This window comes from Harpia harpyja, chromosome 15 (genome assembly GCF_026419915.1).
Source record: "Harpia harpyja isolate bHarHar1 chromosome 15, bHarHar1 primary haplotype, whole genome shotgun sequence".
Lineage (NCBI taxonomy): Eukaryota > Metazoa > Chordata > Aves > Accipitriformes > Accipitridae > Harpia > Harpia harpyja.
In genome coordinates this window covers 3,247,876-3,273,770 of record NC_068954.1, presented here as the reverse complement: position 1 = coordinate 3,273,770, position 25,895 = coordinate 3,247,876, and the positions used below count along the sequence as shown (strand labels likewise).

General features: G+C 42.0%; 1 protein-coding gene across 5 annotated transcripts in view; it reads left to right on the top strand.

Moving 5' to 3' along the window:
- RP1L1 (RP1 like 1) overlaps positions 1–25,398 on the top strand; it is a 47,430-nt gene extending 22,032 nt beyond the window's left edge. For 2 of the 5 annotated variants that reach the window (XM_052810018.1, XM_052810017.1), the window contains exons 3-4: positions 14,490–14,655; positions 16,538–25,398. In XM_052810018.1, coding sequence (XP_052665978.1) covers positions 14,490–14,655; positions 16,538–22,989 — 6,618 coding nt within the window. In that variant the 3' untranslated portion in view covers positions 22,990–25,398. The remainder of the gene's footprint in view (positions 1–14,489; positions 14,656–16,537) is intronic. The other 3 variants (XM_052810020.1, XM_052810019.1, XM_052810016.1) reach the window with 3 other exon arrangements.
- Positions 25,399–25,895: the final 497 nt, after the last annotated feature.

Below are 25,895 nucleotides of genomic sequence, written 5' to 3'. Positions count from 1 at the left end.
GACTGCTGCTTGACTGACTTTGTATTTGTCTGGCTTAGAACAACATAATTCATGACATTTAATAGCAGGTTCACAATGTCTCTTTTGCTGCCAGTTTTTTCTTGATCTCTTGAAATCTGAACACAAAAAAGGAAAAATCTTATCTCCTACAGGTGAATCATTCTCTTCCACCAATGAAAGTGCTACTCATAGATCTGAGAGTGTTATCCCTTTGATCTCCTTTTGTTTTCTTCTACTACTATAATTCCAGATCTGAACTCAAATCTTAAAATAAGTTAAATCACCTCTGAAACATAATGTATGGTTGGCATATACTGTCCAGTGGCTCTGTTTTAGTATCTTTACCATTTTATTGAAAAAATCCAGAACATTTGAAAATTACAAGTCTTTGGTTTCCTATTATACCTTTAGTGGGTATAAACTTAGACACACATGGAACAGGCCTGTTGTTTTGTGTTCCTTTCATGTAGTATTGATTTGAAAAAGCAAAGAAAAGTGTTTTCTTCATTTTGTAGTCCGCCTAGTCCACAAATGTTTCCAGTAAACCTCTAAGTTTAATTCAATCATAACTCACAGGGAAATAAACTTTTTGGACTGCAAATCTCGCTGGTTTTGCACATCAGTACATTTTCTTCTCCAGACAAAACTTGTATCATTTATTTTTATAGCCCTCATTTTGTCTCATTTTTTTTCAAATTGGTTTTAGCGTAAGGTTTTACCCAAAAAAGGAAGAAATGCTAGTGATTTCATGAAGCCAATAAACTGAACATTTTACCTATTTTTCTTTTTCATGGAACAAAGTCAGAAGAAGGTCATGGGCAGCTATGCAGAATCCTAACACAGATGAAGTTCATTGTAAGGCCAAAGGTGGTGGCGTAGCATCAAGATCCATTGGAGGCCAGCAGAGCTCTTGCTTTTGTGATCACACTTATTTTGCTGTTATTTTGTCTTTTCTTGCTCCCATTGTCTGCTTATTTACCTCTCACATATTTTCAAAATTATACTTTATGAACTTCCTAGGAAAGGTCAGTGTATTCGCTCGTTGTTTCTTCTGTGGCCTGGATTATGGGCCTTCATTGCTCTTGGGCCAGAGAGTATTTCCATGCTATGAATTCAGAATTAGCCTATAATAATTATGTAAAACTCAGGTCAGTAGAAACAGTGATTGAAAGATCCTGACTCCAATGTTAGTAGAAATCCAAAGTGGTTCTATTGGTATTTATACATTTGAATTTTCGTTCTAATTCCTGAAGCCTTAAATGAGGTGAAACTGGTATTTTTACTCTTAAGCATCAAGGAGACTGCCTACTAGGAAGGAAGAGCTACTCCCACCGAAGTGAATAGGTGTTTAAGTATTTGGGCACCGATATCAGCAGAGCCAAGAGCCCCTCTTCCCAAACTAACCATGATTTTTGTTGTCAGTTTCTAAAGCAAAATAGTAATTGGATGATTACAGGACTAAAGGCAAATTTAATTTGATTTTAGCTTAGAAAAATCAGTTAAATTTTCAGCAAGTAAATAGTGTAAATCATATAGTTCTTTTCCGGTCAAGCCACCAGTTACTGTTTTCCAGGTGATTAACTGGAAATAGTGCCCAAATGGAGAAATCTGTTATATAGGTTAACATTGACATGTCATTAACTTGTCAGTGAAACTTTGTGCAAGTTTCTGCACTAAAAGATAGACAGGCCTGGACTTAACTGATCTAAATCTGATCATCTTATTAGGCATTTAGGATGGGGGGTGATTTTGCCTGTTGGCCTCTTTTTATTGAATATAGAAGAAGATCAGAAGACTGACTCACATTAGTCACCTAAAATTAACCCAGGCCTAGATTTTCATACACTTGTTTTAAAGTATTACAGATTTTTAAATGTTAGCAAACATAAGACATGGGACTCTACATCTGAAGATCACTTTGCTGTTGAGACATTTGAAAATTGCAGCTTTCCTAGTCTTTACTAGGGACATCAGTTCTACGCTAAAAAAGAACCAGGTGTGCTACTAAGAGCAGATATCTTAATAAAAAAAGGTAGAGTAAAATTTGTAGGTTATCTTCTCCATCACATGGACTTTCATCTCTGTTCTGGGAAGTTCTTATACAACCCAGTGCGTTTTCTTTCTCCGTGGTCTAAACCACAGGAGAGTGCACCTATGTGCAGATCCCCACCGCCTGCCTCTGGAGAGGGAAGAATGCCTCTAGGGGCAAAGAGGCAGAGAGAGATCATAGAAAGACCAGAAATCCCCACAGACAATTAAACTATAAGAAATGACGTGTAGGATTACGTGACAGCAACTGCACAGCAACAGAGGATTTCCCTGACAAATGGCAATTATCCAGGGTCCACCAGCTGAACAGTCATTAAGACTTCTTTAAGTCACAGGAACCCAGCAACATGACTATATGCCTAGTCACAGATGTCCTGATTTCTGCACTTAGTCTTGAATCACTAGGCCTGCCTTTTACTGACTGTCTTAAATTAAAACAAAAACAAAACCAAGTTCTTCCTTAAAATCCAATACTCCTTCTTGTATGGCATTTGAAACCACATTGTGTTATGGTAAATAGTCTACATAGTTTATGGCTATTGGTGGCAATTACCATGAGCTTCTCAAATGGGATTTATCAACCGTCAGAAGAGTTTTCCAAGGGATGTGGCTAGTTTTGTGTTTGTTGGAGTCAGGCCAAGACTTAGATGGTTTTTTGCTTAGGCGCGCTCAAGGCTGACCGTAAGTTGTTATATTTAATGAGTGAATCTGATCCAGACTGTTATGTAGAAAGGCAGAGTAGATGACCAGAAAGACTCTCTTTTACCTTAGACTTTACAAGTGAGAACACTGTAGAATGAGCACTGTATGCAACAAAATTTCCTTGAGGGATCAGAGAATTACTGTGTGAGTTAATCAGGGGAGCAATCATGAGTTAAGGAATGCTTCCTCAGGCACCACTAACTGGAGACTGTAAAGGATTAGTTATTAGAAACTCCTTGGGGGAAGGACCCTCATTTTATTTCTGTGTTTGTGTAGAGTTTGGAATGAGACACACTAGATGCTGTGGCAAGACTAACCATTCTGGGTCAAATCAAGCCATCTTTGGCAGTGGCCAGTTGTAGCAATCTTGGAGAAAGACAGAAGGGCACATATGAAGTGATGTTTTTCCCAGTGTGTCTTCCCAGTCTCCAGCAACCTGTAGGCTAAGATATTCCTCACCCAGAAGCAGCACCATGGGCTACAGCTATTCTAGTAGGCAGAACAGTGTCAGGGCACACACTCTGGCCCTGACACCGAATGGCACTATCTATACATATTCATACTATGTAGCCTCCAAAATAGGGTCTAATTCCTACAGCCTTTGTAATTGGGTGGCCACATTCAAGCTACTCCTTAGGAAAGGTCCCTGGTGTACGTTAACTCCCAGATCTGTCCAGGAATTTCTTGGGAGAGTGCCAGCTGATCCAGGCTTTAAATGCACTAAAGACCATTCTAAGAATTTAACAGTACAGGCAACTCAGTTCCAGTGCCCTGGATCCAGAGCTGTTTAATTTAGCAGTAAAGACAGAATTTTTATTTTTAGCTGTTATTAGTAAAGGTGTTGGTCTAACTATTATTACTAAATCATCCTTGATAATAGTGACTGGATTTACAGCGACCTCAGGGTGCAAGGCCAGGAAACAGGCTTGTCTGACATATTTCCTGGCTCAGATTTACACAACCATATAGCCATTTCTAGGACATCTGTAGACTGCCCGCAGGCATCCTCTAGGCCACTCATGTTTGGGCTGTCTACCAAGCTCATCTGTCTTAATGACAGGTGTCATCAAGACCCTGATGGAATGGGACAGATGGAGGCAAATAAGCTGTTTTAAAACGTGGTATATATATAAACACTAAGAGAAGAAAGGTGATAATTTCCCTCCTTGGGATAGTTAATTTTCTGGTTCATGTTGACATATTCACTGTGACACTTGGTTTCATGCTGTGTTCAGGTATGAGTAACTGCAACCAGTTTCAGCCCCTCATCTGGTGCAAACCGTTGTTATCAAGTGAGCTGTACCACTTTCCACCCACCATGTGTGTGAGTCATAGTCTAAAAACAAACCACAGGTTTCAGGTTCAATATTCTCTGATTCCATGCCAAAACCACAATGACTCCAATGAGATTTACACAAGCGATCTGTAAACCTCAGCAAAACTTTCCATGAACCTGATCCATAAGAAGACTCATATCCAGGTGTGTTTTATGAACCTTTGAGATGCCCTGAAATCATTTGGCCCAGTGCCTTACAAGATGTAGTTAAATGGACCCCGTGTGCTAGCCACTTTCTTATCTAACATATACCAAATCTAATACTTTCTTATCTAACATATACCAAATCTAATACTTTCTTATCTAACATATACCAAATGCAAATGATTCCCTTAGCCTGAGGAGATTTTGTTCTTTCGATAATAATAATGTAGCAAAGTGTAATTACTTTCTAATTCTTTTGAATTTAATCCAGGACAAAGACATTTCCAATCATATTATTTAGTATATGCAATAATATTTGTGAACTTGATGCTTCTATTTATTCATTTACCTAGAATACAAAGAATAGCAGAATTCCACCCTCTCCTGGAAAAACTGTGAATTTTCTTTAAGTACTTTAAGTAGAAATCACTGTTTCTGAAAAGAATTTTTGCAGGAAAGGCTGTTTTTTTCATAGGGATATCTGGTTTTCCAAATGCAGATTTTGGAGTTTTTACCTCTAATGGGAGAGGAAAAGAGAGGATGTTTTGCATTTTCAACAGTTTGCTGCTTCCTTTTGGGCCCTGAACAGATAATTCAAAGGATTCTGCTGCAACTCTTAGAAAGGTCTGGTTTTCTTTCAGCTTGCATCTTTTCTGAAATAAATTGAGTTAACATCAGGGGAGCTACTTCTACTGTGTAGAAGTAAACAGCTTTCCAGCTTTCACATTTGTACTATGGACTCTGCAAATTGAAAGTGAAACCCTGGACTCAGTAACAAGAAAACTATTCCATTAAACCAGGGTTTTCAGCTAAATGTGTTTCTCTTTATGCCCTGAGCTTCTGGAGTCCATATACTATATCCATAGTGCTCAAAGAAGCACAATGCACAAATGTTTACACTAGGAGACACCCTGGATGGTAAGACCATGGAACAACGCCATATGGATCTATGAGCTTGATCTAGAAGCAGTAGGGTTTATATACTCAGTCCCAGCTCCTACAGCTGGTTGGAACACACCTATGTTGTGCTTCCCTCTTTTCCCTCTCAGTTCCCAGCTGGAGTAACTTTTCATCCATGATGTAGATATTCCCCATATAAAAAGAGTAAGTTTTGAGATTCTGGTCCCAGGGAGAAGCTGGAACTCATGAACTGTATCCTTCCCGCTGACTCAGCTACCACAAGGCTAATCGCAAGAACCAAATGCTTAGCATTTTTCAAGACTTGTCAATTTTTAAGCTAATCCTGCCCTCGGAGAGGATAAGGACAGGCGCTTGGCGTGGGGTGGATGTTAGTCTGACTCATGGTTTTCAAATGCTGAGGTTGGATGGACCAGATTTAATGAACCTGGTGCCAAAGGAGCAGGTGGTGGACTCTGATTTCACTGAGGAATTGCAGTGTGTCAGAAGGTGGGAAATATCTGCAGCAAAAACTTTCTAAGAAATGCCTTCCTCTCTTCTATGTTGAAATTTGCACCCTTAACAGCAATTTTCTGTTTCTCTGCCTGAGTCGCAGCTAGAACAGTCTCAGACCTCATTTTGAGCTGACAGGGTGGGTGGGTAGGGAAAAGGCCATCAAAAGTTTGCATATGAAGTCAGCGCATTGTGGGGACCTCCCCAGTTCAAACCAGCACTCAGTGGAAGTCCTCAGGAAGCTTCCCATAGTCTTCATCAGGAACCAGCTCAACCCCCACAGAGGCAGTAACCGTGGCACCCCTCATACGATCCTAGCAGCCTGTCTTCCAAACTGAACCAGGCTGTAAATCAGGTTTTTTCCCCTTTTGTTAATCCTCACCTGTTTCTCAAAACCTCTTCTACTTTCTTCGTGCCTTTTTTTTTCAGTCCTTCCTCTCCCTTCCCCTTTTTCCATTCGGTGGTTCTCTTCTGCTGCTACCCAGATGATTTCCAATGGCCACTGAACTTCTGATTGTAGTATTTCACCTGGACTGGTGAAAGACCTGTTCATCCAGACTATTTCCAGGGCCAAACTCAGAACATTTTCTTTATACATGTGCAAAGTGTCACACACAGGGAAAAGGCATCTGTGAGTACTCCAGGAAAAGCTGCCAGCAGTGAAATAGCTAAACATGATCTTTGCCTGTGGTTGACTGAGAAAGCAGTGCAGTGCATTATTCCTCTGTCTTTCACATATTTTACTTGGCTGTTTGAGTGCTTCATGGCCTGATTTCCAGATCACAACTCCCAAAGCTATCATTTTTCGTGCAGCTTTACACAGTGGTCAAACCAGAAAACTAGACAGCTCATGTCTGAAAAGTTCTAGAAGATGCTGATGTTTTTAGAAGTGTTGGTATGACAAATCATCTTACAGTGCTGCATTTCACCATCTGGAGCAATGGACTGGCCCATATTCCCATGATATAGGAATCAAATAAAGGTAGCAGCATGTAATTTATGTTTAGCAGATTACCTGCTATTGCAGGAGCCTAGGATGCTGGCATCTGTCCTGCTTCCTGCATGTGGATTTTGGGACCTGATATTTGATTTAGTGTGTAAGAGACCATGTGAGTTTTGATTTGCTGTGGGAGATGGAAGGCATGCTGCATACTCTCTTCTAGACTAATCACTGGGGTGCTACAGTTTGCAAGGGTTAGATCCATATTTCTATGCAATAGTTCCGTAATTTAAGTTCAATGTTAGCTCTTGTTCTGCGTTCCTTCTGATGGGATGGGGAGAGTCTTCTGGCTGTTCACCAAACACACACCCATGCCACATCCACCAGCCTCTCCGCAGATGGGGAGAGGGGTGTTCCACTGTGGTAGGGTGTGGGGCAGGTTGCCCATGCTGATGTTAGAGAAAGTGAGATCAAGTAATGCACTTTCCTATACCTTCCTCCCTCTTTCCTTCCGCTAATTTGCTAATATGTATGTGGGCATGGAGTGGCAACACCCCATGATTCACCTTCTGACCAACAGATTAGCATAGCTTTAAAAAACCACTCCCCAGAAGAACCACTCTAATTCCTCCAGTGAAAAGTCTGGGGAAGGGCATGAATAAAAGACAAAATTTATTATTGTTAAACGAGATACCCCAGTTCATAGCCAGGATCCCCCTGGACTGAATGTAGTACAACTACAAAACAAAAGGGCTGTTTGCACTCCAAAGAGTTGTAAATCTGAATGAAAGACAAAAGGGAACAGATGAAAGAGCACAAGGAAACGAGGCAATGAGTCAGCATGATAGGCAATGAACTCAGCCCGTTAGCCTTTTCTTCAACATGTCTGTTACAAGCTTTTCCTGTTTCTCCCTTGCATCTCTGCACTCTTTGGAAGGTGGATTAGCTTATGGACCTGTGATCTCAACCATGCCTTGCGTTATTTCCCCATTCTGTCTTTCTCTCTCTAACTCTCAAATGTCTGTAGTTGACTGGTAGACAGCACAGTTAAAACAAAAGATGTTTCCTACATTTTACCTTAATCAGAAACTGGTATCTATATTCAGCTTCTGAGGTGAGTAAGGTTTACAAAGGTTCTTTCTTCTCTGGGAAGATCCAGAGGATAGCATGTTCTCCACAACAAGCAACAGATTCCTAATTTTAGAGATGTTATGTTTGTCTTTCTTCTGTTTAGGTAATGATGACGTTTTATTATTAATTGTGTTGCAGTAGCACCTAGAGGTCCTTGCTGAGATCACAGTCCCTTTGTGGTAGGTACTGTACAGTAACACTCATGGAGACAATCCATCCTCCAATGGATAGCACCCAAACTGAAAAAACCAGACATAGTTCAGAAGAGAGGATGTCCTTTCATTTCCACCTCGTACATGGTGACCTCCCCAGTGGGGCTGAGGGTAACGCCTATGAAACATTTTTATTGGAAAGAACATTTAGCTTTTTTGAACCAATCCATACGTGACATATCCCACTGTGACAGGGAGTTCCTGTGGTACAAGATAATGAAATATGCAAGTAAACAGAAGTTTTACTGTTTTGAAAAGTCATAATTTTATTGTCAGAAGTACAAAAACTTCAATGAAACCTAAAGACATAGCTGACATTTCCTTGGAAGAGTCTGTGCATATAGGTTTAACACACAGCAAATTGCAATTTTTTTCACATAGCAGCACCTGATCTTTAAGACACCACAGTGGGTCAGAAGTTGACTGATACAAACAAAAATACTTCAACAGAGGCAAGTACTGGCAACAGGTTTTCTGCTTTCTTGTCCAGAACTTCACTAACAGCCTCCATAATCCTCTTGGTTCTCGATCCAGAGTCTGTAGAGGTCAGCAAGTTTCTCTCTGTTGGTTGCAGTGGGATTTGGATCAGGTTTTGCAGTAAGATTGAGAAACTTAATTTCATTTTCAAGGATTATGCAATAAAACTTTAACGGGAGTCTATTTCAGCCCACCAAGTGCAAACTGCTAGAGATTGTTCCCTGTGAATTTTGCTTAGAGGATTTTTGCCTCTGAACATCAAGTGCCTTAGCTGTGAGCAACCCTTCTCATGAGCTCATATGACAAGGTAATTACATTGAGGGAACTCAAAAGAGGGCTTGAATGGGGCCTGAGTTACGCAAAGGAACTCTTTCCTAACCCATCAAAGACCTCTATCATAAGCCATTCATTTTCTTCCATTCTATTCCTGAGTGTTCACTTATCATGGATTAAAATATTCTTGGAAGTTACCGTGGTTTGGGATTCAGCTTGCAAATGAAGACACTTAATTTTCTAACTGTCTCCATACGAATATGCTAGATGTTTCCTGCTTAGCTTTCAGGTGGTAGTCTGGTGGGGCACAGGTCTCATATTTAACTTGCATCCTGTCTGCCATCCTCAGGCACATATTAGATACTCTAGAACATCTCAAATTGCTCTAGTTATCTACATTTAGACAACTGCATTGAGATGATTGACTTTCTCTCTAGACAGCAAAAGAGGCAGGCGTGTCCAGTGGGGGATGTACCACCAGTATCAGGTGGCTTTCCTGGGGTGAAATGACCTGTCCCCCAGAAATATTGATTGCTCTCCATCAATGTGCAAGAAGCCTAGATTGTAAAAGATGACTTACAATCAAGTGTGATGAGTTAATGGAGAAACAATAGGGCAGGGCATTCCTTTCTCCATCACAACTCCTTGAGGTGATCACCAGATTTTAAGTATTCACAATCAGTTGCCTTTGGTTTTTATGGCTAAATTGGACTGGGATGTAATACTGTTTTCTTGTAATATGGTATCCTGGCACGGGTACTCAAAAATCTTGCTGTGGCAGCCTGAGGGAAGCGAGGAATCTGTTTACCAGAAGGATTTCCTTACAGGCTACTGCTCGGAACAGATAAATGGCATCTCTGAGCAAACAAAGAAAACTTAAATGTCAGAAAAAATCTGTGCTGACCAACCAGTAGCCACCATTTTATTTCACTGGGGCATCTTCTGATCTCGCCCCCCCCCCCAAAAAAAAAGCAAGCACCAACTATCTAAGGTTTTATTGCTGCTTTAAAATGAAACACATCCCACCCTAATGATATTTATTTTTCTCCAGTGATCGTGACAGCTAAGGCAGCTAAGAACGTCTACCTTCTACTCTTTTAGTTCCACCACACTTTTCCTCAGGCTGAGGTCTATATGACAATAACAACCACCTCTCCTACAACAAATCACAGGATTACATTATTGCTGAGGTGGGAAGAGACCTCTGGAGATAATCTCATCCAACTCCCCTCTTCAAAGCACAGTCAACTAGAGCAGGTTGTCCAGGTGTCCAGCTAGGTTCAGATTGTTCCAGTGTCCAGCTGGCTTTTGAATATCTCCAAGGATGGAGACTTCACAACATATCTGAGCAACCTGTTCCAGTGTTTGGCCACTCTCGCAGTGGAAAAAATTGTTTTCTTATGTTTTAATGGAATTTATAAATAAATAAAAAAAAAATCCAATACAGTAAAGGTCAGACAACAACAGCCTCTAAAGTCCTGGGGTTTCACTGACTGCAAGAAATTTAAATGACCCTTTTAAATAATTTAATATTTACTGCAGTGATAGTCTCCCTGCTTCAGGACAGACCTATAAGGTTTGTCCCAGCATGTTCTATTACTGATCTTACTTATATTAGGATTATGCCACATTCGATATTATACAGCTGAAGTTAATTATGACTGTATTCCTAAAATAGTAATTAAGAGCAGCAACTCATTGAAATAATATGGCCTTCAAGAAGGAGCACAGGCTGGGGACCCTGGAGCTGATATTCAATATTCAGCTCAGATGATGCTTCCTGGTAACTATTGAATGGTCACGTTGGCTGGAGTTAATCTGCCTTAGCTTAGATGTCTACATCTCTCCTAATCATTCCAAGGTGCTGTATACCAAGGGAGAAAGGCATTTCCAGACCATGATTTGTCTAACAGTAGAAGAGATGTTCAATGCAGGATACAGGAATTGCCCTTTCTACGTGGACTACATGGTTGGTTAACTAGCTCAGTCCTACACACCTAACTTTTAAATGTCCAAAATCTGAGGCCAAATCTAGCTATTATCTTTGTGTCCTCTTGTTTTCAACATTTACGGAAGGATGCCTGTTCCTTGTTTTTCAAAACTTACCTAAGAGAGATGATGATTGTGTGTTCCTTTATAAAGTTGCTTATAAAAGCACTGCTTAGGAAAGCCTAGGTCCCAGAGCAAGCCACTTTAGAGTAAGATAACTCCTGAGAGTTAGACTAGGATCATGCTTGGGGAGGCACATCTCAGCCTTGAACAACATCCCATACGCTGGAATTCACACTGTCCTCTCTGCAAGACGATTCCCACCTCTTACCTGTCCTGAACAGCAAATCAACATCAGGTTATTTTCTCGTAATTTAATCAGATCTAATATTTCATCTCTTTCTCTGGGGCTTACATGCTTCTGAAATATGAATAGCTACTGTGTCTGCTTTTTGCCATGGTGTTACTGCCAAATCTTGCAATCTTATCTCTCAAACCACTTCACCAATTTTCTGTTTGATGTCCTGTTTCCTCCCCCAGCATGAAAAATCATTGCAGAAGGTGCATGGAAAATACAGTTTCACAAGCCGTAATAACTCTTTGTCTGGTGGTTATGTCTAAGCAGAAGAACAGGATCACTTCTCTTGCAGGATAGCAAAAGAAAGCTCCTGGGTTTTGTGTTGTTTCCTAGTTGTTACCAGTGTGATGCAGATTCCAGAAAAGCCAGGGGGAATTCTGCCACTGGTTGAAATGGGGCCAATATTTCTCTCAGCGCATTCAGGAGCAACAGTAGACACTGGCATGGCTGCAGGGTCAGGATCTGATCCCTTCTCATTAGAAATAATTTTTATATATTCCTTAAGAAGAAGCAAACCTGAGAAGCAACGCATGGATCTCATCCTTGGACACGCTGAGTGAGCTGCAAGTTGCTAAACACCTAAGAGAGGACATATTGTTTAGAGATAATTTAGCGCTAGTAAGAAATGCCATATTGATTGCCCTGAAGACAGTTGTCCTCTGTATAGCCCAGGCAACGACGTGTTGTTGAGAGGATGGGATTCATGCAGCAGTGTGGGAGAGCTCTGTGCTGAGCAAAATGACATGAACTATTATCCCAGCTCCACTGTACTGCCCTGACAGAATGAACGTTGCATTAAACCAAATCAATGTGAGAAAAATTGTTTATTTAACACTTAGGAAACATTCAGTTGTATTTACAACTGCCAAAATGTTTTTAACAATGAAGTATTATGAAGTGCTGATTTCCCAAATATAGATGAATTCCTACAATTATTAATTTAAAGAGATTAAGCTTGCAATTTATTAGGAATAAAGGCTATGTTATAGGTATAAACACTGCTAAAGAGCTGATGATGCCAGAAATACTACATGACAGACCCTTTATTTTAAATCACATAACACAAGTATATTCCATATGAAAGGATTTGGTTTGTGGAGTATATATAAATTCAATAACTCATCTGGCTCAGCTCCATCGATTCCTGAAGCTGTGTCATTGGCACCATCTATTTTCTGCAGACACAATGCACCGGTGATGAGTGTGATTGAAGTATCTATATACAGACACAGTACCATGTGAGAAAATGTCCTGGGCAAAAAATAGCTTTCACTGAAAACATGTCCCTTGCAAATAGGGTTAGTTCCTAAACTTAGTGGGTTTTTAAAGTCAGGTTGTTTTACATTAAGATCAGGAGGGGTTTCACATCTATTTTTCTTACTTCTCTCCCTCTTTTTCCTTTTCTCTTTCTCCTTTTTTACCGTCACCTTTTTTCTACTTGTATGAGGACACAGCGAAAGATCTCACTAAAGGAATAAAAAACAAAAGAAAAAAGACTAGGCAAGTAAGGAAGGAAAAGAAATATACAGGTGGCAAAACCCTACTCAAAATATTGTCATTTATTAAAATATAGGTTTTCTATAAACTTTTTGAGTGAGCTAGAAAGATGTTTCCTTTAGAAATATATGGACCAAAAGTGGGTTTATTGACCAATGACAAGCAGTAGGGATAGATAGACTGAGATTTGTGGGTTATTTTCTGTTTCTGTTTCATGGTGCTTATCACATAGACTCAGGAGTTTTGTTGCTTTGCACACAGTGGTGCTTAATGTAAGCTTTAGAGAGCAGAGCCTCACTTACTGTGGGTTTTTATAGCACCAAACTCAATGGGCCTCAGGTTCCAACTGTTGTTACAGTGCAAACAGTAAATTAAAAAAAATGGGAAGACGATGGGATTTTAGTGTATTCCCACTAAAAAGTTAATGCCATATGCTTTACTGTAAGAAAAATTACCGCAAGTGTTTAACTGGATCTTGAGTGCGATTCTGTCTGTCTTGTTCTTTCACCCTCCATATATTCACCCTCCTTTTATTTGCACAAGATCCAGCACTATTATCTCAGCACCTCTCAAAGCCCTGGTGGTACTAACTAATCTCAGAAAACCCCGGAGGCATTTCACAAACTCAGGGCTTGGGCTCTGAAGGGGGCCTGATTCTTCATTCTGATGCTATAGCAACATTTAGAGAATGAGGTCCGCCCTTCATGCTCTGTTATGCCAGGCACGTGTGACAACTGCAGAATTGTCATCACAGCTCCTCTGAGATTCGTTCTCTTCCATACTTGGCTGCTAGTTAAAGGGCTGATGATTAAGTGACACAGTGAGGTCAGGGTGCATCTTATGGGCAAGATAGTGTTGAGCCCACCACCGGTGCTAGCTAACATCTTGGTAGCCCATTGCATGGTCACTTCTTACTGGTGAGTCCCTGTATGCTCTAGAGATGTTCTGATGTAGCAGTCTGAGGAGGAAGGAACATCCTAGCGGGATTGTGGAGACCCCTGACAGCACAAAGCTGCCAGATGTTGGCCACTCTAAAGACCTTTCAGACAGCAAGGGAGCCCTCTCATCCTTTTAAAAGCCAACAAGTGGTTTACCTGGGAGCTTAACTTCAGTCTTACAAATAAGGGATTGCAGAAGCAAGATGGAAGAGGGTCCAGGCTTCGTCTAGCCAGTGCTCATCACAGGACTGATTCCTGCTCCTTTAGATGCTAGGTAAACATTGTATTTGGGTAAAAGTGACTTTCTGCTGTGTCTAGCCCTGCTCCCTGTTCCTAGCTGCAGCTGACATGAAGGACTTGGTGTGTAATTGAGACACAGGTCATGAGGTGAAGATGAAGAGGCAGTGTGTAAGCCTGGGTTCTCGTGGAGGAACAGAGAGTCCTTCACAGGCACTTCCCACGCTGAGGGACAATGTCCCACATTGTCCCTCGTTGAGGCAATATTTGAGGTAATATTTGAGAGAGTATTTGAGGTAATATTAGGGGAAGTCACAGTTCTTGTCCTTTGCTGAGCAGAGGAAGAAAGAGAACTAATGGTCAACCTAGAATGTAGCATCTACCAGGGAGTAATTGCTGTCCCATGCAGGAATTAGAAGACTTGAAGAGTGTAATTCTCTGTAAGGGAAACTGAGAAGCCTCTGGTTCCACCCCCTTCCTCACTACCACATTGATTATGCCTAAATCTTTCCCGGAAGATGTAAAACCTTGTAATAAATATCTTGTCCCTTAGGCAATCTCTCCCATCCCTCCCCTGACTTAGGAGATCTGATTAAAGCATAGCAGAGTCTCTCTTTCAATGGAAGAGTACTGCAACAGGGTCTGCCAACACGACCTGGTAGACCCTGAAGTTCTCCAGAACCACGTTTATTTTATTTTAGGTGACATCTAAATGTCAAGTGATTCTGGACCTGGAAGGTAAAATGTAGTTCTGCTCTATTAGCCCACGGTGATCCACTTGCTCTTCTCTTTCTAGATCGACAGCATGCAGGCTCTGCTTCACTGTCCCAGCGTGCTGGTGTGTGTCGGCCGGGAGCCATTTAAACCTGTATCGATGGAGAATTTGAGGAAACACTCGGTGGAGAAGCTGCCCAACCTGGCTCCCCGTTCCAACGGCAACAATGTCAATGAAAACAATGAAAGTAAGAAAAACTTTGGCGCATATTGCACCGTCCTCTCCAGGCCCGTGTCCCACAACATGGAGATTACAGGCACCTATTGTATGGCCCCAACGCGCAAATTTCATGTGGAAAATGTACTTCCCTCTCTCTGCCTCCCAGGCTTTTCCATCCTCCCCTTCTTTTTCTCTGGTTTCCTTCTAGGATTTCCTCCCTACACCCTCCAGTCTTTCTTTTACATGGTCCCCGTGTCTGGCTGACTTCCCTTCCTCTTTCATATCTCTGTGTCTCCTTTTCCTTCCAGAACTCCCTCCTTTCCTGTGTCTGCCTCTGAGGCTCCCCAAACCCTTGAGATTTCCCACGAATCCTCTATCCCCTTGTCTTTATGTCATATAATGCCTGCGCTTCTGCATTTGCCTGCACCAGGACCAGAGGATGCCCTGGTTTTGTCAGCAGGAGATTCAGTTGCTCCTGCAGGTTACAGCTGCAGTGTAGCCTTTTGGGAACAAAGCATGTTTTTATGGAAAGGTTATGTTCAGGAAGGAGTATGTTATGCGTTATTCAGGATGATATTTCTTAGGCACTTCATCATGAGTTATCTGAGGTCACAGGTAATTAAACCAGCCACCCTCAGTAGCCTATGAAAATAAACTTCCCATGTCCAAAGGGCAATTCATCTCACCTATATTAGGGATTTTCTTTAGCATGAAATGAAGTGTGCTCTGGAGGTGCTCCTGTTTCTCACCATTGTCAATACCAGGACCCACGAAAGATTCACTCGTATGTTGACAACTAGTTGTAGAAACTTAAGGACAGAGGCATGCCATGCTCACTGCCTGAGACATAAAAAATTGGAGGGAGCAGTGGGAATAATCTGAAGCTTTGTCCATCAGGAGACTGAGCAAATATATCAGTTCAAATGCATAAGGATGGTTAGATAAGAGCTATATTTCATGTGTTATTGATCTTGGTTGGTGTGCTCCCTGTTCAACACTATCTGCCTAAAATGCCGTCCATTCAGCTGCATATCCGTATGCCCACAGAGGCATATGGTTGTCTAGATATCTAAAAGTAAACTTTGAACAAATTTGTACTAGAAACGAGATAGGTGCGTATCTTGTAAAACTGTACTCTACTTGAAATGAAGGGTCAAGGACTTGAATAAATCTATGCAGATCACTGCACTGAGCCACAGAGATGTGCTTTGGATTACAATTCTTAAAATTCCCGTACTATTACTGATTTCTTCTATAACTACCACTATTTCTTTTTGTAAGTATCACCAGCTTACAATTCCTTTTCCATTTATTCTTTATGTTTTAATAAGCGTTATAATTATTCATAGTGCCACATCCCTGCACGGACTGAGTGCTGCTCTGGTCTACACGGCCACACCTGTATTTCCTGGCATGTGAGTGAAGAGGTGGATGATGCACAATAAATGTGTGACACTTGACCTCTAGCTAAGGAAGAAGGTCACTTTCCATGTATTTTTCCCCAACTGAATAGGAAGGATGAAAACTTGCACAGTTAAATAAAGGGATATTTGCAGCATGATAAAATACAGAAACTCTGAGACTAAATTGCTCTGTATATATATTTCTTTTTCTTCCTGACATGCACTTAATAAGACAAAAAAGGTGTTTGTGTTTCAATTTAGATTAAAAAAAAAAAAAGTTAATGTATAGAAGATTTTAATACAGATCATTAATTCAAACTTAATATTTATGGTCATCACTTAGCCAAAGCCAAATTTTCAAATTATGTAAACTGGCATAGGCTTAGCTTTAATGGAATAATATCAGTATTCACTAGTTTGAGGGTTTGACCTATATATTTTGTGTCATCTTTATATGAGTTAACATTTCTCTCCATCTTTCTTTTCTTTACTTATTTCAAACTCCAGCGAACTTTGGACTGAAAGCCAAAAAAAGTGTTATCCATCCACGGTCAGCATCAAGCAATCGGTCAATGAGATTTTCTTTATCATCAGAAAAGTCGTACCCTAATGGTCTCGTTGCCTCACCGGATAATGGTGCATCTTTCTCAAACAGTTTCTCGCATCCAAAACCTGGGGACCTGGTCCATTCCTTGGTCAATGACGACATAGAAAAACGGGTACATGTGAACAAGGATGGTAGCCTATCCGTTGAGATGAAAGTCCGCTTCCGCTTGCTGAATGACGAGACTTTGCAGTGGTCCACCCAGATCAAAAAGTCCAATCTGATGAACCAGATGCCTTGTGAAGAGTCAGGTGTAGAGGAGGACAGCGGAGTAGACCCCATACAGAAAATGAACCCAGAAGCCAGCTCAGAGGCGGATGAGTCATTATATCCCTGTGATATTGATTCTTACATGTCAAAACTTGAGGAATCAGAATGTGACGAGGCTCATTGTCATAGCTGTGGAAAGAAACACCAGGACTATGACATTTGGAAAAACCCCATGCACACATCCCAGAGGGAAGAGCCCAGTGTACGAAGCACCTGGCACACACGGTCGTCATGCTCCAGCACATCTTCCCGGAGGAGAGTAGTCCACAAAAAAATGGCTTCTGTGGATAGCCTCCACACCACATCCAGTGAGGAGTTCTCTGAGCACATTGTGCAAGAGTCCTCATCCTACTCAGAGACTATAGAGAACAGAGTGGCATATAGATCCATTAAAAAGTGTATGTGTCGAAGTGATTTGTCTACAGGTGCTTCCAATGGAGAAGACCAGCAAGAATACACTCGGACAAGCACGAGCAATAGTCAGAGACCTTCATCCTTGGGTTTAATGTCACATTCAAGCTGTGAAAACAACCTGGATACCCAAGATGCCCCCGAAGACCATGAGGCCAGCAAAACCAATTCACAAAATGAAGACGAAAATTGTTTTGAAGTTTCCTCTGTGAAGTGCTTAAAGAATGATGCAGAAGAGATCGAAAGCAGCAGAGTCGGGAGTGTCTCATCAAGGTCATCTCTGCAGTCCAGACAGAGCAAGAAGAACGTATGTGAGGAAACAAGTAGCACGGGTAGGAGCATGTCCTCCTCAAGTCTTCAGAAGGCAAATCAAGAAGATAACACTAGGTGCTCCACTTCTGCCAACAGTGTGCACAGCAAGTCTAGTAACTGTACCATGCCAACAGCAAAGAGTGAACAGAATGACCACTCTGATGACAACGTAGTGGTCTCCTCCTTCTCCAGTGAGTCCTGCCCTAAGAAAGAGGCTGAAGAGGTTGAAGCAGAACAAGATGAAATCAATGAAGTCAGCTCAGTGTCAGCAAAAACAAAGCCCAGCCGATCAATTAGAGATGAGAGCAGTGAAAGTGAACAATGCTCTACACAAGGTACTCCCCATTCCAGAGCTAGTGACAGGAACAGCAAGAGAAGTGACAGTGATGAGATTCTGTGCAATGCCTCTTGCTCTTCCAGAGGATCCAAAAAGAGCAAACACAGCCGTATTCATTTGGATGCACAGTCTGAAATGTCTGTGTCTTCACTTGAATCCACTCTGAATAAAAAGAAGAATTCCCTACGTGCAGATGATCTGAGATCATGCAGCAGGGCATCTAATTACTCCAAAAGCTCATGTGAAATCAAGAAAAAATCTATTGGAGACCCCATGTCTCATAACTCAGGATCTTTTCACTCAAACATTTCATCTACTAGTGAAGCAGAGGCGATTACAGGTTTTACTGAGGAGAAAAGCTTGAAAAGTACCACCAATGGCTACAGTGAATCCTCAAAAGGCTCAAAGAAGAGAAGCCATAGAGAAGAAAATAGTAAGCCATCATCCCTCTGCTCAAGTGTTTCAAGCCCTAATGGAAAAGCTGGAGAGGGTCATTCCAAGATTAATTCAGAGGCCCCACTTTCAAGACAGGGAAGTATGAGTGAGAGTATATGTTCAAAAGGTGACCACTCAACTGAGACTGGGATTAGGAATGGAAACCCTGCAAGTGTCTCTTCAAGAGTCTCTTCAAAGTCAGAAGTAAAAGATAAATGCTTGTTGACACAGGTATCCCAGGAAAGTGATGATAGGTGTTTACAATCAAACATATCTCAGTCTTCAAAATCAAGGCAGGTAAAAACTAGAAATCTCCATGTGAGGATGTCAAACTCCAGCCAAGCATCACTGTCTGAGACTTTGTCAGTATGTAGTATGCATTGTCCTGCCCCACCAAAAGGGAAGCCAAACAGCAAAAAAATACATTCAACCATGTTGAAGAACTCTTCCCTTAGCAGCATAGGTACTGAGTCAGTGCTGACCACAGGAAAAGAGCAGAAAGAAATTGTAGATTCCTCCAGAGCAACTTCCTATGGGTCTAAATCAGCTGCAACTGAAATCAATCATCAGAAGAATAAAGAGACTGATGATTCTTGCAACAGAAAAGTGGAGGAAGAGTTAGAAAGCACAGGTATGCAGGAGGAAGGGAGTGATTTAATGCCGTCTACTCTACCAAATACAACTCCAGAAGAAGTTGTGCAAGAATGGCTAAGTAAAATCCCTTCAGAAACATTGCTTATGAAATATGAAATGGAGGATGATGCAGAAGAGGAAAGTATAGAGGCAACCACTGAGGTATCATACTGTCCAAATGCCAAGGAAACCTCAGAGGATGAAAATGCTGAGAAAAAGAATGTAGAGGAGGCTGAAAATGAAGAAAACGATGAAGTGGGAAAAGAGACAGCAGAAGGCACTGCTATTAATGAAGAGGCTGAGGAGTGTGTGAATCAGGAACAAATCTCTGAGGTTGTGTCCGAAGCTGCCGAAGCTGCCGAAGCTGCCAAAGCTGACCAGGCGGAATGCAGCCAGTCAGTTACATCCAGCCAAAATAACAACAGAAGAGACCTGCCAACCTCTGTCCAGACTTCCGTCCAGATCATGAAGGCCTTGCTCAGTTCAAAACATGAAACAAAATTTGACCGATCAAACAGTTTGCCTGAAGTGTCCCCCACTATGGGGAGAAAACTGAGTAACTCTGCCAACATTTTGATTACTTGTCTTGCGAGTCTCCAACTCCTCGATGAAGAGTCAGAATATCCATCAGATAAATCAAAATGTTTGAATAAGCCAAGGTATATGGAGCTGCTAAACATTTTTCAAGCCCTGTGGTTTGGATGCACAGCTGAAAAAAGTGGTCCAAGTTCAGGTCAAGAGGCAAGTGAGCAGCCAAAGACAGCCTCTGGGTTTAAAGCTCCCAAATCTGTAGATTGTGACTTCACCCCCATGTCCTCCTCTGGCGTTGATGTTGGCAGTGGTTCTCGTGGCTCAGAAGAGAGTACAGCTGGTGCCAGGGACTGCACCTTAACGGCACAGAAAACTGCTGTACTCAAATCAGCTGGACAAGTGGAAAATGTGGAGACTGGCACTGAACTGACTGAGGGTGAGGAGCAAAGTAAAGAGGAAGAGCAGTCGTCCCGACCTTCGACAGCCTGCTCAGAATCAAAAGGAGAGGCTAAAGCACAGTCTACTAGAGAGGACTCTCTAATTCAGGAGGCAGAAGAGAATAAGGAGGATCAGTGCAGTAACTGTGAAAATGGTCAGGAGGAAGGGGGAGAAAATGAAAACAGAGAAAACAGCAAATTAACTGAAAATGGAGAACAAGAAGAAGATGAAGCTGTGAATGATGAACTCCCAAAAGAAAATCTTGAAGAGGAAGCTGATCAGCTACCCACTAATGATGATACAAATGTCAATGATGCTGATTGTGGGACAGAGCTGAAAGCTGATTTGGAAGAGCAGCTTGGAAAAGTGTCTCCAAATGACCCAGAGCCCAAAGTCAATATGGTCACCACCATGGGCACATCCTTTGTCCAGCGAAATTCAATGGATCTGGACCCAGTTTGGGTCCTGAGACTGCTCAAGAAAATCGAGAAGGAGTTCATGACCCACTATGTCAGTGCCATGAATGAGTTCAAAGTCAGGTGGAACCTGCAGAACAACCAGCAGATGGATGAAATGATACTGGAGCTGAAGGAAGAAGTGAGTAAAAGGATACAAAAAAGCATAGATAAGGAGATGAGGAAGATCAAAAGCAGAGCAGGGAAGAAGATGCCACGACCTCCGGATGAACCACTCAAGCGTGAGTCAACACTCCAAACTGAGCAGAGGAGACGGCGATTGCAAACTATGCATAAAAAGTCACGCATCAGTGACACGAATGCAACCCAGACTAGGCTAGAGGACACATCAGACTTATCATTTGATGTAAATGAAGATACATCATTTAGTGCAGCTTTTGAGGCCAGTCTTAATCAACAAACAAGTGAGGAGGAATACTGCCCATGTGACTCCTGTGTGAGGAAAAAAATGGCTTGCAAGCCTGCAAGAAAGCCAGTGGTGGCCACCAATGCCCCAGTCATGAAGGCATTTGATTTACAGCAAATCCTGAGGTTGAAGAAAAATGATAATGAGGAAGCCTGTGCCTCAGAAGCAGCCCAGGACATCAAAACAATTCCCAGCAGTTCTGTGGAGGAAGCAGCAGAAAAGGGCACTCCAAATGAGGAGAACGATGAGGGTGAACCCCAGCCAAGTGAAACAGAAGTGGAGGGCAATGAAGAAAAGGAGCCAGAATTAAACGAAGTGGACAGCGCAACGTTGAACAGAGATGGAGAAGGATCTGAAATATCAGAGAGTCAAAACTGCGAGATGGAGGATGAGGTTAAAGATGAAGAAACCAAAGAAGAAGAAAAGGAAGAAGCAGAAGTGGGGGAAGAAACAAAAGAGAGAGAAGAAGAAGAGGAAGCAAAAGCAGAGGAGGAAGAGAAAGAGGAAGAAGAAATAATGAAGGCAGAAGAAGAGGAGGAAACAAAAGAGGAAGAGGAGGGAGAAACAACAGAGAAAGAAGATGAGGAAGTAAAAGAGGAAGCAGCAGAGGAGACAAAGGAGGAAGAGGAAATAAAAGAGGAGGAAGAGCAGGAGGAGGAGGGAGTGAAGGAGGAGGAGGAAGAAACAAAATATGAGGAGGAAGGAGAAACTAAGGAGGAAGAGGAGGAAGTGAATGAGAAGGAAGAAGAAACAAAAGAGGAAGAGGAAGACATGAAAGAGGAGGAAGAAGCAAAAGAGGAGGAAGAGGAAGTGAAGGAGGAAGAGGAAGAAGCAAAAGAGGAGGAGGAGGAAGAGGAAGTGAAGGAGGAAGAGGAAGAAACAAAAGAAGAGGAGGAGGAAGTGAAGGAGGAAGAGGAAGAAACCAAAGAGGAGGAGGAGGAAGTGAAGGAGGAGGAGGAAGAAACAAAAGAGGAGGAGGAAGTGACGGAGGAGGAGGAAGAAACAAAAGAGGAGGAGGAAGTGACGGAGGAGGAGGAAGAAACAAAAGATGAGGAGGAAGACATGAAGGAGGAGGAAGAAACAAAAGAGGAGGAGGAAGTGCAAGAAGGAGAAGAAGCAACAAATGAGGATGAGGAAGCAAAAGAAGATGATAAAGAAACAAAACAAGAGGAGCAGGAAGTGGAAGAAGAGGAAGAAAACCCAAAAGAGAAGGAGGAAGAAACAAAAGAAGAAAAAGAGGGAGCAAAAGAGGACGAAGAAACAAAGGCAGAGGAGGAAGCAAACGGGAAAGAGGAAGAGCAAGAAGAAGCTCAAAATGAAGAGCAGGAAGCTGAAGAGAAGTCCAAAGCTGAAGATGAAGCTGACAATGAAGCTGAAGAAGCAGAGGAGCCAGAGGATGAGGACATTGGGGCTGATGACGAGGAAGAGACATCGGAATGCAGAGGAGATGCTGATGGCTCTGGAACTGACAACAATCCTGAAGGAGATGCTGCAGAAGGAACTGAAGAAGCTGAGCAGGATGAAGCTGAGGCAGTGGAAGATGCAAATCCAGAGTCAGAAGATGAGGCATGTTCAGCTGAGGAGGAAAACAACACTGAAGGAGGTGATAAATATGATGAGAATGATGAGAAACCTACCAGTGATGACCCTGACAAGGCGCATGAAACATATGAAGACAAAGGCAACAACAAGGTTTCTGAGAGACCCTCAAGGGCCAAAGGCAAACAAAACAGGAAAAGGCTAAAGAGTCTGAACAAAGCAGCTGTCTTTTCTTGTTATTCTTCTGTAGGAAACTTCTCACAGCAATCCCAGAAGGGGTCTGAAGATGAAGGTGAAAAGGAATGCAAAGATGACAATAACCCCATGAGCAGCCATCCCAATGGAGAGGTTCAAAGTGATGAGAGCAGCAAACCCTCACAGATGTATCCTGACTGTGAGGAAGAAGAAGAGGACAAAGAATCTTCATGCGCTGATTCTTCGGGAGATGAGAACCAGGCAGATGCTGAAGGTGTAAATCCAAAGGAGGTTGAACATAGTGATGAAGTTCAGGCTTCTAAAAAGAAAGAAGACTCTGATGAGATTGGCCAGGATGACCTGGACTTCTAGAACTGCTTATCAAAAACTGCTTTTTTCTTTCTTCCTTTCTTTCTTTTTTTAAACGTATATTTTCATTACATATTACAGTATCTCCAGTGAGTTAAGCCATTATAATTGGCTTTTCTTCTGAGTTAAATGTGGTAAACTTGATCTTGAATCCTGTAAGTAACGTTGCAATTACCTGCCCTCATTTCTAGAGGGCTAGTAAACTCATTAAAATTTAGTGGTTTCAATAGAAAAGTGGTTTGGGGAAAGGGAAGGCTGTTTTGTTTGTGATACCTTCTTGTTCCCACTCCTTAAGCCATGCTGCTTGCTGCTTGAGTGATCTGTGGCTCTGCTGGGCATCATCTCTGAGTGACTTCAGGATGCCTTTCATCTGTTGCATGCCATTTTCCTGGAAAGATTGCCAATCCACAGAAACGTGACAAAATCTGGATTAATTGCCAAAGTCTGGTCAGAGCCCACAGAGATGTATATTCATTTCTACCCTACCCTACCCTATCTTCTCTGTACCCAGAAAAGATCTGAGTTACCAAAGTCTTTCCCCCCTTTCCCTATTTTTCTTTAGTAGAGGTTGAAATCATTCCTCACTTCACTGGAAATCCTCAACACTGAGAAAGGTCATTCCAGTAGATCTCTCCTTTTCCAGACCACCTATCTGTTTGTACTGTGTTCATCACTGTAGTATGTAATCATGTAGCGGTAGATAAATAAGATGAGTCAATTCACCTGCCAGGTATCTGAGAAGTGATTGAATGCAATATTGACCAAATTAGAAATGAGTAAAGTTCAATCCCTTGTGACTACCTTTACTATGCAAATGACGGTATCTAAGCACTTTACAATCATATGGGAACCCTCAGACAATTTTGTACGAGGCCCTGTTCCAAAGCTAATAGGATTTGCAGTTGCTCAGTGCCTCGCCCTTGCAGACAACCAGTAAAATTTAAACTAATTTTACCTTTAACATGGAAAAGGTTTGGGCATTTGTGCTGCAGCAAACAGCTGAAAGAGGCTCAAGCATTTACTCAAGAGGCTGGACTTTACAAACCGTGATAGAACTGCAAACTTCATTTAACAACTGTTTTCTACCAGATTATATCTTTTTTTTTCCCTGAATGAATGCCCAGCTAATGCCAGCAGAAGTTTGACGATACCTCAGCTGCGTACATGTACATACCTCTTTGGGAAACAGCCCATTTTATCAATAATTTGCAGGGAGAATAAAACAGCGAAAAACTAAGAGAGGGTGAAAACAAAATGCCTTAAATTGTATGGTGAAAAAGTATGTGTGTAGTATTTTGCCAGGTTTGTGAAGGTGCATGCAGACATGTTGAAATAATCAATAATCAAAACCAAATAATTAAGATTGTTATCATTTTATGAATCAATTTCTGAAACTCATAGCCAACCAATTGATTTCCAGAGATAAGATTCATTTCACTCAAATTAAGAATTGGGTTTAGCTCCAGAGGTGCATACTTAATTTTAGGTGTCTGAGAAATAGGGGTCTATGTGGACTAGTCAATGGAGAGCTAGATCTCAGCTGAGCTGCCCTCACAAAGGCTTACAGTGCCATATGAGATCCTCCAGGCAGTCCAAGACAACCACACCGTCCTCAAGACAGAGAAGTTAAGATCTGGGCCTTCCTAAAAAGAAGGATAACCCTATCTGTTAGCCTCATGTGGATGTCTTGGGTTTCCTAGGACATCTCAGGTGGAACTATGCCTCTCTCTAGATGCAACTCAGTTGAACCCTGACTGTCTCAAAGTTTGATATCTTGTCTCATCTGGTAGTCTCCTTTCCATGCTTCTTCTGCAGACACTTCCATAACTAAGAATACTAGCTTTCAGACAGCTTAGAGTCTGTGTAGTTGTTTAAACATAGATGTTCAGTGCTAGCTGAGATGGCCTAGGGAATCCAGTATTGGTCTAAAGTCCCAGACCAGTCCCAGTATTGGTCTAAAGTGGTACAGATCTCCTGTAGGTCCAGAGTCATATCACAACCTCCTTGTAAATGTCAGGGATGCTCTAGGGCATCTTAAACTGCATTAGTCATGGATGTAAAAAAACCTGAATCCACCCTGAAAGTTGTGTAAACAAATCCTCCCTCAAGAAACTGAAGTACAAGGTTAAAACTAAATGCTAAAACTAATTTGGTTTGAAGTGCAGGTGTTGTGATTTAACCCCAGCTGGCAACTCAGCCCCACGCAGCTGCTTGCTCACTTGTCCAGAGTGGGATGGGGGAGAGAATCGGAAGAGTAAAAGTGAGAAAACTCATGGTTTCAGATAAAGACAGTTTAATAGGTAAAGCAAAAGCTGCGTGCGCAAGTAAAACAAAACAAGGAATTCATTTTCCACTTCCCATGGGCAGGCAGGTGTTCAGCCACCCCCAGGAGAGCAGGGCTCCATCACGCGTAATGGTGACTTGGGAAGACAAACGCCGTCACTTCGAACATCCCCCCCCTTCCTTCTTCTTCCCCCAGCTTTGTATGTTGAACATGACGTCCTGTGGTCTGGAGTATCCCTTGGGTCAGTCGGGGTCAGCTGTCCCGGCTGTGTCCCCTCCCAACTTGCTGGTGGGGTGGGGTGAGAAGCAGAACAGCCCTTGGCTCTGTGTAAGCACTGCTCAGCAGTAACGAAAACATCCCTGTGTTATCAGCACTGGTTTCAGCACAAATCCCAAACACAGCCCCATACTAGCTACTATGAAGAAAATGAACTCTATCCCAGCCAAAACCAGCACAACAGGAAAATGAAAACTTACTCTCCTCTGACACAGCAATACTTACACATTTTCTAGTATTTCAGTATTGCACTAACAGGTTAATTCCCACATCCAGAGTACATGACGAACACCATGCCTGCTCCAAGGGCCAGTCCTGTAGCTTCTGTACCATTAAAGATCCCTTTAAG